Source organism: Lygodium microphyllum, chromosome 18 (assembly GCF_053477565.2).
Source record: "Lygodium microphyllum isolate KBCC chromosome 18, Lygodium_microphyllum_v1.1.10, whole genome shotgun sequence".
Classification (NCBI taxonomy): domain Eukaryota; kingdom Viridiplantae; phylum Streptophyta; class Polypodiopsida; order Schizaeales; family Lygodiaceae; genus Lygodium; species Lygodium microphyllum.
The window spans coordinates 1,091,285-1,110,550 of NC_141152.1; the positions used below are offsets into that span (position 1 = coordinate 1,091,285).

The following is a 19,266-nucleotide window of genomic DNA, read 5'->3' on the forward strand; positions in this document are numbered from 1 at the left end:
CTTCTTCTATCTCCCTCTCAAAGTGTGTGAAAAACTATGTCCAAAAAGCTTTAAATTAAAAAAAGCTTTTGAAAATGTTTAATTTAAAAAGTTTAATCTAATTGAGAGAGTGTGTGTGTGAGTGAGTGAGCGAGAGTGAGAAGGAGGGGGAGAAGAAAAAGGTTCAATTAAAACAATATTATTCTCTTTCCTCTTTTCTCCCCTCTCCGTTTTTTATCTTTCTTCTTCTTCTTATTGTTCTCTCTCTCTCTCTCTGTGCTTCTTCTTCTATCTCCCTCTCAAAGTATGTGAAAATCTATGTTTGAAAAACTTTAAATAAAAAAATAAAAGTTAAAATTAAAAAGTTGAATCTAACACACACACACACACAGAACCTAGGCCCTACACATGAGAGAGAGAGAGAGGGGGGGAAGAATTTAATTAAAAAGGGGAGGGAAAAAAAGAAAGGGAGAGATTATAAGTGAGAGAGAAGGGGGTTTTAATTTTAAAAAAGGAGGTGAGAGAGAGAGGGGGTGGGTGGGAAGGGGCTTTTAATTAAAAAATGGAGGGGGAAGAGAATATGAGAGATTATAAGTGAGAAAAAGGGGAGGGGAGGGGAGGGGGTTTTGATTGAAAAAGGGAGGTTTGAAAAATGGGGTAGGTTCGAGAAACTATGGAGGTCCTACAACGAAAATAATATAGTAGTAAGGTGTCATCAAACAAGATCCCTATCTACGATAAGCATAAGATCTACATTTTAAATCAAATTTCCTATTTGAAAAAGCCAATGTTTTTGCTTTTGTAAGTGACAAAACATCAAAACTAGTGGAAGCATGGTGTGTCCTCAACTTCACATTTATTTACCATTTGGATAGTTTTGAAAATGTTTGCCATTATGGCATTTGACATAGGTTTAATTTCTAGAGAGATATTGAATGAAGTAGAACAAGAGACTTGAGGAATAGTAGCATTCAAAATAGTCATAGATTGGACTACAAGAGGCTCCAAACTCTCTCTTGGTTACTGTCATCCATTCAAAATACATAAGTAGAGGGAATGTTTGCTAGTAATACATAGCTTGAACTTCTAGTATAAAATCTCATACTTGCAAAATAGGAGGTGATGGCATTATTGTTATTACTTATCATTGACAACAATGCGGAAGTATTTGAAGGATGATCTCTTGAAGATATCCAAGAGAACGAAACTAGACATTTTCTATGGAGAGAATAGGTGGTTTCGTCAAGGATAAATGCAAAACTTATTTGTTTTCATATTGTACCATTTCAACTCTATCCACGTGACTGTAGGATTCTAGTAGTTGTAGAAATGATTTATTTATTCTTTTTCAAAATGTCATTTTCGATACAAAAGTATTCACAAAAAAAAAAAAAAACTTCTTAACCTCTGAATGGGATGGGCCATGCTAATCTAAAGTGCTTGAATAAGAGTCCATGAAGTCATTTCATATTTCAATGCCCTCGGAGAACCTATTGAATCTTGATGTCCTTAGAGTGGAGATGTGAGCCCACTCATAACAGCACTTGTTATGATGGAAAATGAGGGGCTACAAAGAAAACCGAGTTTGTAGTAGCCAACTTGTCAAAAGTTGTGTACAATCACAAAGCTATAAAGAGGGCTTTTGTACTTCTTAGGGATTGGTTTCACTTTCAAACTTATTGACAAGAAGAGCTTGCATGTAAATAATTGATGTGATTTGTATGGGTGTATTTCCTCTAGGAAATCACGAATTATGTCCAATCCATGTTGTAGATTTTATCATCTTTAGAATATTTGTTGAATAACTTTTTATGGTGCTTTAAAACATGGACAAAAATGAACAAGCTATATTATTGTGTTATCATATTGCCCAATTTTTTGACCCATAAGAACATTGTCCAAAAAGTAGCAATACATGTGAAAAATCTTGTTTGAGTTTAAAACAACAAAATATGATTTTGCTAGACTTTTACAACATTTGAACGGAGTATTCATTGATGGGTGAAAGTTGCACTTGATTTTTGCAAACTTGTGAAGAGAATGTCTTTCTTGTCATGCAACCACCTTGGAGGAAGCTTAACAGTAACATTACTTATAGTAAAGCTTATCAAGTTATCAACCATGTTACAGTTTCCAAATTTTAGATGGAAGAGATTCAGGAGAGATGAGATGGTGACTTTGAATGCATGAAGAGGAGATATACATCTATTCATGGATGGGACTCTAGTGCATTCATGCATCTAGAGCCCCATATGGTTTGGTATTAGAGGGCCTCCGAACATGTTTCCACATAGCCCTTGTACACTTTCACTTGCTATCTCATGGTATATCGTTGTTCTTCTATATCAGGCTTCCATCGTATTTTTATCATGATTATTTTGTTTGAGGTGTTTATTAATAGAAATTCTAGTTTCTTGGGGAAAAAACCAGAAGTTTGGTTTATCAAAATCCAAAAACCATTACTCTTGAAGTATTTTGGCATGCCTTCTATTTGTCAACCTTAATTGTGAGATTTAGACCTTGGAGGTGAACCTTCATGCGTTAGCATTTCAACAAAATATCCCATGCTTCCATTAACAAGCTTGTGAAAAAGCACTTGCAAGGCAAAAATGATTTTTGATCTCACATGTACCAAGGTTATAACTACAATTTCCAACACTTGAAGCTTTATTCCTTCATACTCTTGCATCTCATGCAATATTGAAACTCAATTTCTCAAAGGTACACTGCTCACATCTATATCCATCTAGCTTTATACAATTATATAGGCCTAAATGATGACTTTGTCATTATAAACTTGTCTTAAAAATTGGATACAACAGAAACAATTGAAAAGGTAAACATAACCTTACTAGACTTGCCAAGTGAGAGATGAGTGTCTAACTTTCACAATGGGTCCCATAAGATCCCCATAGATTGTAGGAAACACCTCATGAGAATCATCTTTGGTGGTGTCCATGGTAGGGTCTAAACTAAAGGGTTGATTGGATGATGCTCTTTTTGTGTGGTATAAGATTGTCTTTTGTATAAAAGTCTATTACTAAAGAGAGGGAATCAATCTTTAGTGGTCCACAAGTCATGGGCTTTAAAGACTAAAGGGCTTGCTTGGATGATGCTGTTTTTTGAAGTGGTATTAGATTTTCTTGTTGTCTCTTATAAAAGTTTGAATGCATCTTGTAACTACTCTGTATTGCAACCATTGAGTGAATAAATGAGTCAATAGATTGTATTGTATTAAACATGGCAATGAAGTTTGCATCCTTTAGCTAGTTTGACTCTTTATTGTTCACCCATTGATTGCAAAAGGGATGAGCAAACAATGTTGGCCACCGACATCTTAGGGTCATTTTGTAGAAACTTGTTAGCTTCTTGATGGAAAGGAAAGGAAACTCCGATAAGTGTGATCCAGCTTTCTTCGCTAGTTTGTTAGGGCCATTTTGTTGAAACTTGTGCTTTCTTGATGGAAAGGAAAGGAAACTCGAGTAAGTCCGAGCCAGCTTTATTCGCTATAATAAGGCCTTTTAACATTTGCCTTTCCGAGTAAAGCAGCTTTATTCATTTTGATTTAAATTAAGGTCTTGCATTTGCTTTTTTGAGCGGATAGAATGGAAAAATTAAGGCCTTTCTATGATTGGTAATACTACACAAAACCAATGCGCTAGCAGGCCACCTACCTACGTACCTGTGGGGAGTAGACAGGCTCTCTGATTCTTTTCCGTCCTGCAGCACGAAAGCAAAGAAGAAAAAGAAGAAGAATAAGAAGAAACAAGGAAGAAGGAATTAGAGGACGAGGAGGTAAAGAAGAAGGAGATGGAGCGCACCGTGTGTGTGGCGGCGCTTCAATTCGCCTGTTCGGATGATGTCGAGACCAACGTGCAGCACGCAGAACGGTTAGCTCTCTCTCTCTCTCTCGCGCTCCGCTCCCCTTCCTCCTCCTCCTCCTCCTCCTCCTCCTCCTCCTGTTCTTTGAATCACACGGAATGAAAATATCTGTCTTAAGGACGTTTGGACGGTATGTTATACGGTGCTTTTGCTCAAAATGCCGACCAGGAAAGAATGGGGATGTTTTTATTTAGGGTTCTAAGCCTCATTTTACCTCTGGTTTAAAGAACATACCATTTTTCTTCGGTTTTTTCGCAGGCTTGTGAGAGAAGCTCATTCCAAGGGCGCACAAATTGTGCTAATCCAGGCAATATTTCTTAATTTGACAATCCCGGTTTTTGCAGTAACAGTAACTCTGCAGCATGCATTAAGCATTGTGACAGCTGGAACACTAGGCGCATTCATAATCTGCAAACAGGCACGAATCTTTTTAACAGTTGCTTCAGTAACGGAGTCAAGGAGCTTTTAAAGCTTTTCACAGGCTCATTTGGACGGTGCGCAAGTTTTGGCAACATGTTTGCTCATTTTTGCGGCATGATAAGCTATGTGCCGACTGTTAGATAGCCTATATTTCAGCAGCGTGACATTTCAATCACTAGTTTTGCTCTTTACGTTCGTCAGCACATGAGTCTTTTTAATGTTTCCCTAGTTAACACCGTCTAAAATATTTGTCTTCGCAGGATAATTAGCTACAATTTTCTTCCTTGAAAACATATAGCTGCTACCTCTGAAACGCTGCCTGCAGTCTATTCTCGTAGAGAAGCATAGCTCCTACGTTTTAAACTCTGGTTGAAGTCTTTACTTTCACCAAACGTGAAGTTGTTTAACGTATCTCTAGTTTTTCGGAGTTCAAAAGGTTTATCTGTAGAAGCATTAATAATGCACACGTCAAGACAAGCATGGTTATGTTAGAACTTAGATACTTCACGAACTTCGCATTCCATGTCCTCGTAGAGGCTTAAAGGGTCTTCGTTTTCTAGCACCTAAACTTTCAGCCAGAGGCTTGATCTAATTTGCATGTTACCCCAAAAATGTACAAGCAAATGGTGCTGCTTTGGTCAAAACCCTGGCATATGGAAAAACGGTTTTCCAAAATTGAGGTTTGTATGCATGCTTTTTGCTTGTAAAATAGTAGGGTTGAACTTAGTATCTTGAAAACCATAACTGGTGTTTGTCATCGTCTTGTATTCAGAAAAGAATAGTCTGCATGATTTTCAGCATCCACTCCTTTTATCTGACCGCTATATCAGCCTCTATCTCCATGTTTTGATGTCAGTTACAGCAGCAAATTTTTTGTATTGTATTAGTGAGTTTTGCGACTTAAAGTAATACTACAACAAAATATATGAATCTGTCATCTTTATGGCTGTCTGTTTACGCCTAGCACTTGCATGCAAGTTAACCATTATGTAGTTCAAGGCATTGGCAAACTGGAAAACATAATCATAGAATTACATTCTAGAACATAGAATAACATCTAGAAAGGAATAGAATAAACTTTCAAGCTGAAAAATATCACTGTAGAATAACATTCTAGAACATAGAATAACATCTAGAAAGCAATAGAATAAAAATTTAATTTGAAATCTGGATGAGAAAGCTATTTGAAATAAATCTACTGAGAATTCACCCATCATAGCTTGTAGAAACATTTTAGATTCAAAAGAAAAGTTGAACTCATGTTTTTATTATCTTTTCTTGGACTATTCAAGTCACTTTAATTTCTTGGACAATAAAAGATTCCCAACTCTAAGGATGATAGGTAAATTTGCTGGCCTTGGTTATTTTGGAGCTACTTGTGTTAGTTCTTTGGTAAATTTTTAACCTCAAGTGATATTTTGAACGTGTGAAATTCAAGGTTATAAACGCAAAGCAGGGACCCCATTGTATAATCACTAGATTTGATTAGTCATTCTTTCATTCTTCGAGTTTTTGAGCACATTTGTTGTTAGTGTTTGTTGTACGGTCTATTATTTCCATTCCAAACTTTGTTACTGCTTTGTAGGGTATCAAAGTAGAGATGCCATGAGAGCTAAAGACCCTCCATCTCTATGAAAAACATATGTTGCGCAGAGTGACAAGGCCCTTGTCAACTTGGATTCATTTACTCTATTCCGTTGCAACATTGAGGAGGATTGCACTTTACTCCCAGCCACACCCTCCCATTATAGGTTTGACACACTTGCTTAGAAATGGAAAAGTCCTAAATCCGTCATCTCGAACTTCTAATGTAGGGCTGCCTTTGTCTCTTCGACTTTTTGGGCATGATCACCTGTAACAATCAAGTCATCAACATACAAAACAAACAACACATGACCACCCTCTGAAGTGTACACATAAAGATGCAGATCGGCCCTCGAGCGCCGATGTTCCAACTTGGCTTGGAGAGACGAATCAATCTTCTCGTTCCAAGCACGGGGAGCCTGGTTCAGGCCATACAAGGCCTTCTTCAACCTATAAACCTTCCCATCCAAGGAACCAAAGCCAAGAGGCTGCTCTACATAGATCTCCTCCTTCAAATTACCGTTCAAGAAGACCGGCTTCACATCCAACTGAAAGAGAGACCATCTCTTATGACCAACCAAGGCAAGAACAGTATGAATAGTCGCCATGCGAGCAATAGGGGCAAAAGTATCATGGAAATCAACACCTGGGCGTTGTGCAAAACCTTTAGCAACAAGGTGAGCCTTGTGCTTGTCCAAAGAGCCATCACTATGGTACTTGGTCTTGAAGACCCATTTGACATCAATCGCCTTCTTATGAGAGGGATGAGGCATAAGGTACCAAGTGCCATTTCGCTCAATAGTCTCCAACTCGGCTTCCATCGCTTTCTGCCAATGATCAAATTGTAAAGCCTCCTTCACTGATGTAGGCTCTCTATCCTGCATAACACAGGACATTAGACATTAGTTAGAGCAAACAAGCTCCATAGTATGTGCCTGGTACCGCTGTGACCTCCGCGGTTTATCCTGCGGTTGCCACTCCTCAGGGACCCCCTCGATCCTTGAATCTCGGAGCGTGTCATGGACCCAACGAGAAGGAGGCTGTGAATCTTGCCTCGGTGCTCTCCATCTACTGAAGTCTCCGGAAGGTCCACCGTCAACAGAGGACCAATCGGTGATTCTGGTGGTTGGGAAGTAGGCTCCTCATCCGAAGAAGAGTCCTTAAGAGACACAGGCTCGAGAGGAACATTCGTTGGGGATCTCCAAGTATAGGGTGATTCTCACCCCCCGCTGGGGTTGGAACCTCCACGAACCGAACATCACGGCTCTTGTAGATATCGTGCTTAACAGGATCATACAATTGGTAGCCGGTCTGCTAGTAGCTCGCCCATTGCACTTTACGCATCCATTCCTATAGTGTCCATTGCAGCTTCTAAGATCCCTTTCCCATCTCACCTTACGCAATGGTGGCCTCACGCTTAGCCTTTTCTTTTTTTAGACTTCCGTTGCATACCTACATACTCACTGCATTGCACTTAGCTTTGCTTTCCTTTATTTTCAGTTTTAACTTTTTAGAGCATCTTACTACTCACCTTTGTGTTTGCAGATTTTGATCTCTTTTGTAGGGTTTTGTATTTTAGTGTAGGGCTAATATACGGGCTTGTACCAGTCCTTCCATGAGCTGGAGATAGGAGATGCCCTCTGTTCCTTTAATGGTTTCATCTACTTAGAGTTTTACTCTTCTACCGGCATGGAGGCTTCCTCTCCCGTGAGGGATTGTGCAAAATCTCTCTTGATACTATCATGGCTGTGTCTTCCATGAGCTGGAGATAGGAGATGCCCTCTGTTCCTTTAATGGTTCCATCTACTTGGAGTTTTACTCTTCTACCGGCATGGAGGCTTCCTCTCCCGTGAGGGATTGTGCAAAATCTCTCTTGATACTATCATGGCTGTGTCTTCTGAAACCAGCCTTTCTTCGGTGGATGGGTGGTAAATCCTTGATTAGAACTTAACTACAGTAGCAAACAATTAGTACAAATCTGAAAATACAAATTTACCTATTGATCTTGGACAATGCACACCCGATTGGCTCCAAAATCGGCTTCCCTTTCGGTATTTCTTTAGCTTTATTGAATAAGAAGTTGATTTACAATGAGATTCTCCCAATCCCTTTCGGTATTCCAACTCCCCTTGTTGTGATGAATCACCAACAAGTCTTTAATCCGATTTGCCCCTTGATTCGGGCAATCAATTAGCCTTCACCCACTTTGATGGAGATGGAAAATGCCCCAAATTCAATTATTTGCTGGTCCCTCCACTTGAATAGGCTAAAAACAACTTCAGCCCTGTTGAATCCAAGTCTTCGAGCTTCCAATTTTTGGTACGCTTTTCGAGGTTGTTGCTAAATCCTAATTTCTGTTTGTAGATTAGGGTTTACAGCATAGAAATTTGAAATTTCTCAGCAGCCTCCAAGGGTCCTAATGCTAAGATTTCGGAGCAAAGCTATGAAATGGCTGGGAGATGAGCAGAAAAGCTGTAGGGAGAGAAAATTCAGAGTTTTGTTGCAAAGAATGACTGAAAATCAATCAAATGCAGCTATTGCCTTGCCATAACAGCTTGTAGATGCAAAGAATTGAAGAAAATCAGTCATTTACTGCTATTGCCTTGTCTCAACAGCTTGTAGATGCTGTCTCCTGCTGTTGATTGATCTTCTCTTGCCCTTGACAGCCTCAGAAAGTCCTCCAATGGCTGCAAATCAAACCACCAGCCTCTTCTCTCTCTCTCTTGCAGGCTGAAGTTATAAAAATGCCTCTATGTAGCCTCTAAAGACGTTTTTCAGTCTTGCATGGGTATTTTTGACAAGCAGCCTTTCCAAATGGTTTTTTCAGCATTTTTCATAATTAAATATTAATTTTGAGCCTTTAAATACTGAAAATTAATCTAATAAGTATTTCGGTGTCCTAAAAAATAATCTGACTGGCCAATAATTAAATTGGCTAGGCAACTTCCATCCCAAAGTGTCTTTATGCCATCTTTGACCATCAGATTGGCGTTAGATACCATTAAACTCCACTTCTCTAGTGTCACCAACCGACACTTATGGCCAAACGGATAACCTAGGCCAACAACTAGCACCAGATACCACGAAGTATCTGTGCGGCATAACTTATAGCAACTTTTGCCGTTGACATCCTGTGATTTCTTTGGGTCTTGGGCTCGTAAATTTACTTTAACCCTAGTCGTACCTCACATGTGCAACATTTACTTAATCATGTGATTAAAAATTAATCCACATGTTAAGTGAGATTTGAAAAATACATGTCCTCATGACATATTCTATCCTTGCTCTTTTTGTAGGGATGCTTCATCATTTTCATTCGCCTGGTTCTCTTCACCATATGAAGCCTGATATTCTTAGGCTTCTCTTCCTTTTTCGGTGTCGACATCCAAGTTGAGAGGGGTTTCTATCCTTGTTGGTATTCTATAGGTTGCATCACGTGTCTTCGATATTGGCTTTCCCTCCCTGTTGTACCTTTCCTCTATGCATCACATGATTTCATCATCTTTGTGCTAGGGTGCTTGGGCAAGTGAACAAATTTTCCCCAGGGACACTGTCCAAGCAGCACCTATTGCACGAGCATTCTTGAGCATGTCACATACTATGCATCCCATTGTGTAGAGTACTGATGGACGGATCGTAAGCTGTTTCCATCAGTGGTTTACACCACCATCCTTCTTCATACGATACTTCTTCACGTTTCTCTTGTCATCGACATCCTCTAGTGGTTGGGTAAGCTTGTACTATTTTGTGATGTGTTGGGTGTACCATATCTACTTTTGCCTTTTGAGTCATTGTTACTTAATCGGCTGCCACCCCCTAAAATCAACTTTCCACACATCCCCACCCCAACCCAAAAAAAAGTTAAATGTGGTTTCATTTGTCTTTGTAAGGCTTGGTAGGCCACTGGGCAACGGGCGCCCTTTGTCTGATGCCTTGTCCTCTTTGGGTTGACTACTTGGATCCCCTTGGTAAGATAACCATTGCCTATATAGTCTTGGTAGGCCATTGGGCATCTAATGTGTACCCTTTGTCCAATGCCTTGGTTGCTTTGGGGTGGGATGCCTTGGGGTAAACATTGTTGGCCTTCCCTTGTAGGCTCAGTTTTGACCCTCAAAGGGGGTGCTGAGCTAAAACATGTTGTATAGCTGATTAGCAATTTTTAACAGTTCCAAAACATGCTTAATTAATGAAAAACACAAATTTGGTGCACGGCTCGAGAGTGTTTCAGTGGTCCCCCAAAATCCTAATTTTTTGGAGCACCTTTCAATGTCTATAAATTGATGGGCTGCCCACCCAAAATATGCTTAATTAATGAAAAAAACAAATTTGGTGCGTGGTTCGAGAGAGTTTCAGCGGTCCCTCAAAACCCTAATTTTTTGGGGCACCTTTCAATGTCTATAAATTGATGGGCTGCCCACCATTTAGCCTTATCTAGGAGGTCCACCAGCCTCTATGACACCTGTTGGTGTTGCTCTTTATGCTCTTGTAGGTTGCGTTTTGTGTTGGGACAGGCCATCTTACTGTTGTCATCAAAACCTGACATGCTGTTGCCTGCTCATGTCATCATTACATCTCAGCACTGCTGCATTTTCTACTGCTGCTCCTATTGTGGCCCGACAATTATCTTTTGGAGCAGTCATCTACCTTTTCGAAGTCTTTTCTAGCTAGCTGATATTTGTGTTTTGCTACTAGAGTTCCTTCTATCAGCAACCAATTTCATTTTTGCTGTTGCTGCCCTTGGAGAACATCCTCTCATCACCCACAACTATGGAAGATCGTTTTTTGCTTTCTGCATTGCTGTCCATCTTCATCCCGTCTTGTTTGGCTTCCCTTTGCCCAGAGGAGTGTGTTTTTCTCCCTCTACAAAGCATTCTTCTTCACATGTGCTGCCATCTTATTAGCTAGGACAATGCAGTCATCTCGAGCTACTCCAACTCCAAACTCTGTGGTTCATACCTCAGCCCAGGTCTCAGAGGAACAAAGGCCAGGGCCCCCCAATTATATTAGCATTAGATTTGATTTATCATTTTTTGATGCTCTTGAGTTTTTGAGTTTATTCTCATTGTTAGTGTTTGTTGTACAATGAGTTGTCTCCAATGCAAACCTTCTTGTTTCTTTATAGCTGGTTGCTGTGTTCCATCATCCCTAGCATTAGTGTATCTCATCAACATCATTCTTGGTGGTTCTGCTACACCAGGAATCTATTCTCTAAGGACAACACTCTAGAACTCTCCCTCAACCTGCTCCCATGCAAGAGCAAGTGTCGACTAGTCTTCACTCTTTGAGCTCCCCACATCTATATCACATTCTCTAGCTTCATAGGATGGGATTTGAACAATTATTAGAACAACAAACGACTTGAAATGAATTTAATGTCATAAGTAGAGTCAAGAATGGGATCCCTTGGCTTGCTTTTGATGCTCTGATACTTTCATCCTCTTTTGTGATTCAGTTGGCATGGGATACATTTGGGGGGGGGGATGATGGAGTTGTGAGAGGGTAAAGTTTAGGAGTGGCACTCCCACCCATGGTTGTCAAGAAACATGCTTTGTACTTGTAAATGTTTGAAATTTTTGTATGTTTTAGAGAGTCATGAAGTGAATTATTTAAAAATGTTCAAGGAATGGGAAAAAACATGTTACATTAAAATAAGAAGGTTGGTGGGTCTTTTAGGAGTGGCGTTAGAAGTAAGGATGAGGCTGATGACATTGATTGTGCAGATGAGAAGATGGATATGGATGAGGATTTTGATGTTGATGAGGCTTGATTGTTGTGTCTTTTGTAGGACTTTAAAGTTAGGGTTCTAAGTTTAAGATCTCATTATTATTTAAACATGCTTATTAGTAGTTCTTATGTGCATCGATTGCATGTTGTCGTTTTAGTTGTTTTTAATCTATGAGATTATGCTATTACTATTTAAGGTTATTGTCGGTCATGTATTCATAGTAGCAGTGGAATGTTGTTCCAACCCCATGGGAATGGGGAAACACATTCTACCCCTTGAAAGTTGAAACAGGCCAGGGAGTGTGAAAACTTGAAGGGGTGTGTGTCCTATAGGGGAACAATGAGAGAATGCTAGGATGAATGTAAAGGGGAACATGGGCTTCTTGTTCCACCAAAGGGGAATGTGCACATTTTAATCATGTGTCTTGAGAAGGAAGAAATAACAGACTTGTACTAGATGTTTGTGCACCATTGTCTTCCTCCCTTCCAAATATATGCTTATGCACCAATATGACACTTAGAGAGACCGAGGTATATAGCTGCTTACATTTCTCTCTCTCTCTCTCTCTCATAGAAGGTGCAATAATGGAAGAGAAATATATTAGGAGATTACATCACACTTGACCTCTTAGAAGGTGGACATTGAAGCCTCTCTTCAAGAGAGAAATAGGGTGATTGAAGAACTATGGTATGAGATCATTGAACATTGGAACCAACTTGACCTCCTTAAGAGGGAGGAGGGGGAAATCATTGAAGCGATGCCTAACAAGGGTGCAAACTGAAATAGATAAATTGAAGACACATATGATGGAGATTGATACATAGGCGACTGTTGAGAAACCCTTCACCCTTCACCCTTCACCGTAGTTTGGTTTTTTTGTTTTTGCATTTTGCATTTAAGGTTTGTAGTCCCAAAAAGGGGCGGCATCCTAGACCGACTATGCCTATTTATAGGCCACTCTCTCTTTCATTTCTCACGGTTGATTCATTCAGTCTGTCACCTCTTCTCTCCAGCCTCTTCACTGCCCTCACACCCCTTCAGGAGGACATTGTGGTTCGTGGTTTGTGGCTGTCTTCATCATCTTCCTTGTGCTATGGCATCCTTGTTTCCTTGTATCACATTCACTCCATGATTCAGAACTTCATCATTCCATTCATCAGAGTTTCTCTTCTCTTCTCTTCTCTTCTCTTCTCTTCTCTTCTCTTCTCTTCTCTTCTCTTCTCTTCTCTTCTCTTCTCCATGTTTATCGAGTTCACTGTGTGTTCCTCCCCGCAAATCCTATTGTCTCGCTAGTACGTCATCTTTTGACAGCAACCATAGTGAAACAAGCACAAGCGGAGGTGGCTAAAAACTCCAAAGGAATTGAAGTAGCAAAGAAGACGCTAGCAAAGAAGGAAGAGCTTGTGAATGCAACATTTGAAGAGGAGAAGAGAAGGAAATTTAGAGTTGCATGTCCAGGAAAAATGGGAGTGGAGAACCCCTCCACGATGGAAAACATAGGGAAGAATCTAGAAAAGGTGTGGCCCCTCATCATCAAATTTGATGATTTTGAGTCATCACAACAAGACTTTCTCTCCAGAAGGAAGCTCTTAAAGGAGAAAAAGTATACCTTGAGGATGATCTCACAACTGCCTAAGTAGCCTACTATAGGGAGTGCATGCTACAGGTTATGGAGGCTTGCAAAGCAAGCAAATGGGCACTATACAAAGGTGGGTGCATCATTATCATAGATAGATGCCAATGACGGGGCATGGCCTATGAGGCACACTTGAAGTTCACAGTGTGGAATTGTAATGGACCCATGAGGATGGACATAGGCCTAATCTAGAGGCCTTCACTGATAGGGATATCATCCTATATACAGAGACACACTAGAGTTCGGGCACACTTGCTAGAGGTGAGAGGATATGGCTCTAGAGCCTGATCACAAGGGGGGATTAGAGGGTCTAGTGGAGTAGTTGTGCTGTATAGGGAGTTGTAGCATATGGTACAAGTCATGTGGAGAGATGAGGGGACTCGCTTCATGTGGATTTGGATACATACAGAGCGCCCTCGTGATATATACATGGCAGTGTGCTACTTTGCTCCAGCATATTCTCCATATGTACCACAGGAGGGAGAGTTACCATATCTACCATTATATCAAGACATTATGCATTATTTCAGCATTGGAGATGTCTTGTTGGCGGGAGACTTCAATGCTCGCATAGCATAAAGACAAGTTCCCTTTTTCGAGAGTGAGGACCACATGTATAGAGAGAGCACCAGAGGAGATAAGGCTCAATCAAACATCATAGGACATAGCTGAGGGCACAAATTATGATGATCACCTCCTAGCCTTGGGAGGCGCACATGGATTAGCCATCCTTAACGGCTTGGATTGGATGCTTTCACATTCTTTTCACATGCATGTATCCATATGTACAGGAGTCCCTATGGAGGATCTATATAGAGACTAGGAGCGAGCATGGTGGACTACCTCCTAGGGCCCTTATCCCTTGTCCCCGATATACAGTCCTTTTAAGAGTGTTCTCTTGTCCACTAGTAGTGGCAGCTGACTGTGCCTACCTACGGTTCACCATCACCTATATACATGATGTGATCCCTCCAGTGAGCAACCACTCAAGATTCCTTAGATACCACGTCACCAGTTTGATAGTGAGTGCTTGCTTGGATCATCTCTATTGGAGCCTATAGGAGATGGATCCCCACATAACCCTAGAGGATTTTGCGGCCAGAGGTCGTCTCCAGCAAGGTGAAGCACGAGGGACTTGTACTAATAGCCAAACACGCTCGATCTTTTGCTGCCTAGTGTGGCGGAAGAAGAGGGTATTTCGATCTAGATTGGAGTACGAGTTTTACCATGTATTCTTGGAACAAGATAGCAAGGAGGTGTGGAAAGCATTCCAGGAGCCCTGAGCACATACACCCATCGCCTCCCCAGATATGTGGCATGCATATGCTGCCTCATTGTAGTGGGTATAGAGGCAGTCCTCCATTGCCCCGTAGTCCTCCATTGCCTCGACTAGATGCACACCATCTACCTTCTTCAACACAGGCGAGGGTTCGTGATGCCATCAATAGACTCTAGAACAATTGGGCCTAGGACCAGGGTGGACTAGTAGCAGAGCACCCATCACATGCTAGAGATATCCTAGCACCCCTTCTAGCCCACCTATTCAATAGGGCTGAAACTAGCCTTTCTACTCAGATAGGGTGGTAAAACCTGATCAAGCACTTAATCATAGTAATTAATAAATGAGCATAAACTAAAATATACAAATTACCTTATCAATCTTGGACAACACACCCTCGGTTGGCCCTAAAATTGGTGACTCTTTCGGTATTTCTTTAACTTTAATTGCTAATGGATTGGGTACAAGTTGAGATTCCACAATCTCATGATCAGTAGCCCGTTCTCTTTCTCATCCTCAGCCGGAATGATTTGAATCCATCTCTCCAACCCCCCAAAAACGTTATTTCAAGTTTGCATGGGCATTTTTGCCAAGTGGCAGTCTTCTAAACCCATTTTTCAGCAATATCTAGCCATTAAATTAATTTTCGGAATTAATTTTCTTGCATTATCTAGCCATTAGATAATTTTGAAAATTAATTTCAGCCCTTTTGACCTTGCCCAAAATTAAATGTGCCCTTCCATAAATACAGTGATGCAGCCATGAGTGGCCCTAGTTGACCCTTAGATTGGCATTAATTAACTAATTAATACTAGTCCCTCTTGTCACCACCGACCCTTGTTGGTCAAACAACTGTCTTGGGGTCAAAATTGACACCAATTGACCACCAAAACCTAGTTGGTGTAACACCCATTGCATCCTTGCGGTCATTGGCTTGTTATGATGAAGTAATTGCCATGTGCATCACTTGTGCTAAACAACCTTTCTTATTTGATTAATAACTTAATCAAATGTTATCGGCAAGATCAAAGCATCTCAAAATTTCATGTTTTTGTGACAAGGGTTCTATGTGAAGGCTTCCTTGCTAGTTGGTTAGCTAATGCTATAGTACCAATCTTGAAAGTTGGAGAACCCATGGTCCCTTCGAGCTATAGGATGGCTATGGTTGGCCATGTGCTAGCCAAGCTTTATGGATTGATATTAGAGCATGAGCTGAGCAAATGGGCAGAGAAGCACCGGCATTAGGCATGCGGAGAGGCAACATTGTTGTCTTCTTTTATGAAGACTCATAGTCAGGCTCATTGGATAGTTGCTTTGCGCATTTTGTGCTATTTATAGGGGACTCAATCCTGCGGGATCATGTATGGAGAGGGGGCCACTTGTTTTAGATGGAGTGACTTAGATGAGGTAGGTGATGTTGATTCGAGACGATCCACTAAAGGTTATGCTTTCTTCCTTAGATTGGGAGCTATCTCATGTAGTAGTAAGAGGCAGCCTATTGTGGCACTTTCTTCTACATAGGATGAGTATTGTGCCCTTTGTTCCATAGCTATGGAGGCAATTTGGCTTAGTCGGATGTTGGCGGAGATTGGCTTTTTGTAGATAGGTCCCACTCAATTGCCCGTGGATAACTAGAGTGCCTTAGCTTTGGTCAAGACCTTGTGTTTCATGCTCGCACGAAGCACTTTGAGGTTTAGTGTATGGGAGTGGATCATGGATTCCAAGTTAGCGGTGGTCTATTGTCCTACAATGAACCTCTTCACTGGAAGCCTTTTGCCCAAGGTTTCTATGTTTCATCATATGCAATTGTTGGGTCTTCACACTCTCAGAGGATCTGAGAGAGGGGGTGTTAGCTTGCCTATTTTAGTTTGTCAGTTTGTCATCTCTTGGTTTTGAGCTCCATTAGAGGTTTACGGAGACATGGGAGCTCTGACAGGTTTGCGTGCTTTTCCTGTTAGTTTCCAGCCCCGGATGGCCGCATCAGCATTTCGGCTGCCGGAGAGTGCCACGAGAGCATTATAGCTGCCACATCAGCATTTCTGCATTTTCTAAATGCAGCTGGCTGGATTAAATGCAGTTGGACTGTGCAGGCATCCATATTTTGGCAGCAGTCGGCCAGTTTTGATGGATTTCAGCTATTTATAGCTGATGTTTGGGCTGGGGCAGATCACTTCTTCCTTTACTGTTTAGGTTCTCCGTTGGTGGCTGCAGTCTCCTCCATCTCCAGGGTGGACAGCAGGCCGCATGCTCTCTGTTTCCATCAGTCTTTGTCACCAGCACCGTCTCTGTCACCGTTGGTGCTGCTGTCATCATTCAGCATTCCAGCCTGATATGGCGCCCTTGCTGACGCCTTGGGCTACGTGCAGGGACTGATCAGTCTGCTCCTTTGTCATTCTTCTTCAGTCGGTGCAGATTTATTTCCTCCATCTCTTGCTGTTTTTCTCTCTCTTTCTCTGCATGTTCGTGGTTCTCTTCTGTTGCGCACCCACACCTCTGCTCATGGACTGCAGAAGGGTATATGTAGATCACGCTTCATTAGAAGGTTCAAGGCTCTCAGGAAGGTACTTACAGATGTACCTACAGTTGGGCTTGCTGCTTGTTTGATGTCATTGGCAATGCAATCAATTTTGCCAAAGGTGCAATGCTCTAGCATAAGGACCAATCAGAAGCACATATGAGTGGCAAGTTGAGTTGAGTTGATCCCGATGTCAGCACCATGTAATAGGTGCAATTTTCTACCAAGGGAGGTAAACCAGTAGTGTATTTGAGTTGCAGGGCAACTCAACCACTCAAGCAAATTGAAGCAGTCCTTTATGGCCAGGATGCCATAGTCCATATGGATCAAGAAACACTCAAGTGGCTTCAAATAATGCCGAATCCAGTGTTTGGCTTCACTATTGAGGATGTGTCCAATCATCCGACCTTCGCTTCTTCAAGAATTTGAGGCTGAGGCTTATGTTGAACCTCTTGTAAGGATGGTGAAGGTAGGGCTTCAACCATGACACTAATCTAGTGGAGACATGGGGTTTTCGTACAGGTTTCATAGGAAGGAAATGCTTTTGTAGAAGTTAAGAAATGGAAAAACACAAGTTTCTTTCAATAGGATAATTAAGTAGATTTTTATGTGTTCTAAAATCTGAATATTTATATTTGAATGATATTCCACACTAGGAAGCGATCAGTGTGACTTGAATGAAGAATAGATAAATTTGTTGATTGCCTTAAATACTTGCAGGAAGTCACAATTTCTGCCTTTGAAGCAATGCTAAGTTGTTCAGAAACATGTTTTGTAAAGTAAGAAAAGTTAAGAAACATTATGTAGGTTTTGAACGTAAATGATATGGGTTTCTAGGCAACACTATATAAGAATCTTAAAGAGAAAACAGTCATTCAGAACAGATTGAATTGATGGCACATAAAGATCCCTTGTCTATCTTGCTTGTCATGGATGTCATATGCTAGAACATTCAAACTCCAACCAATTTTAGTAGAGCACTAGAAAAATGTAATATGGCATTGAGATTGTTGAGCAAAGCACAGGAGAAGTGAGAATTAGGTTTGATGTCTGTGTCTAAAACTGTAGAATTTTCCAATCCATAAATGAGCCCAAAGAACACACATTTTACTGCGGCCGTGCTTTCTAAGGAATTAATATACAAAAACTAGCTAAACTATCAATAATGGTGGGATTTGATCATGCAGCTGTGGCAGGGTCGTGATGAAGACCACGCTAATGTCATACAATGATCCATTGTTTTAATTTCGAATGACTGAAGCAAGTTGCATATTCCCCATGTAAATTAGTGGAACTAGTTGAGCACATCCCAAGGCATCTTTGGCTGGGGAGAGGATGGCTATGACATTGATGCATCAAAGTATTAAACATCTCTAAAGATGCAGAGTCTCCTTGCGTGAAGAGCAACCATCAGGATTCAGGAATAGAGTACATGCATGCTCAGAGAGGTATTGCTCTGCCAATGATGAGAAAAATTTACGTGCGTGCTAAGAGAGGTATTGCTCTGCCCATGATCCCATGATGCAGCATGTACTTTTCAATCTCTTGAGATGCAGTTTCTTTGTGTGAAAAGCCATGGATAGAGTGCATGCACTGACTTGATGCTTCACTTCTGAACTCAATAGAGTTGCATTGCAGTCGATGGGAAAAATCTACCCTCATGCTAAGGTTTAGCACGATCAAACTGCAACTCAATCACAAACAGTCATATCTATGGACAAGTTAAAAAAAGGGTGGGCAAGAGCACGAATGTAAAGCCACAAAAGGGCTGCATTTTATAGGCTGTAAACTCGTAAAATTAATATCATCAGGCCAGCAAATCTGGTGACCTGGTCTATAATTTGGCTAGTTTGAACTCTGACCAGACCTGGAAACTAGCATGAGTGAACATCTGCCTTGCATGCAACCAATGCCACATTGCATCATTCCAGCAAGTTATGTTGTCATCTGTTGGCTACTAGATTGACCTCCATAAGCTCCCGCTAAGACCTTGTGAGTCTGTTGCACCTGCATCTTTTTATGCTCATTAAAAAATGCTCCATGTGTGTACATTGTAAATAATCCTCCAAGGTCGTTGGGTGAGGACAGGTGGGTCACACTCTTCCCACCAAAATTGCATCCATCATTAGTTTCTGAACCTGTGGATCTGTAACAAGCTCCATGAAAATCTGCTACAAGGTGTTAAGTCTCGCTAATGGTTCTGGGACCCATCACTGTTACTATCACCTGAGAATTGTCCCTGATTC

The 19,266-nt window shown here is 41.0% G+C and overlaps 1 protein-coding gene across 3 annotated transcripts in view; it reads left to right on the plus strand.

Annotated features, from left to right (window-relative positions):
* The first annotated feature begins 3,322 nt into the window (after nucleotides 1-3,322).
* Nucleotides 3,323-19,266, plus strand: part of NLP1 (nitrilase-like protein 1) — a 28,331-nt gene continuing 12,387 nt past the window's right edge. The window contains exons 1-3 of one of the 3 annotated variants that reach the window (XM_087698273.1): nucleotides 3,323-3,461; nucleotides 3,706-3,869; nucleotides 4,120-4,168. In XM_087698273.1, coding sequence (XP_087554399.1) covers nucleotides 3,790-3,869; nucleotides 4,120-4,168 — 129 coding nt within the window. In that variant the 5' untranslated portion in view covers nucleotides 3,323-3,461; nucleotides 3,706-3,789. Of the gene's footprint in view, nucleotides 3,462-3,570; nucleotides 3,870-4,119; nucleotides 4,169-19,266 lie in introns of those variants that run through there. The other 2 variants (XM_087698275.1, XM_087698272.1) reach the window with 2 other exon arrangements.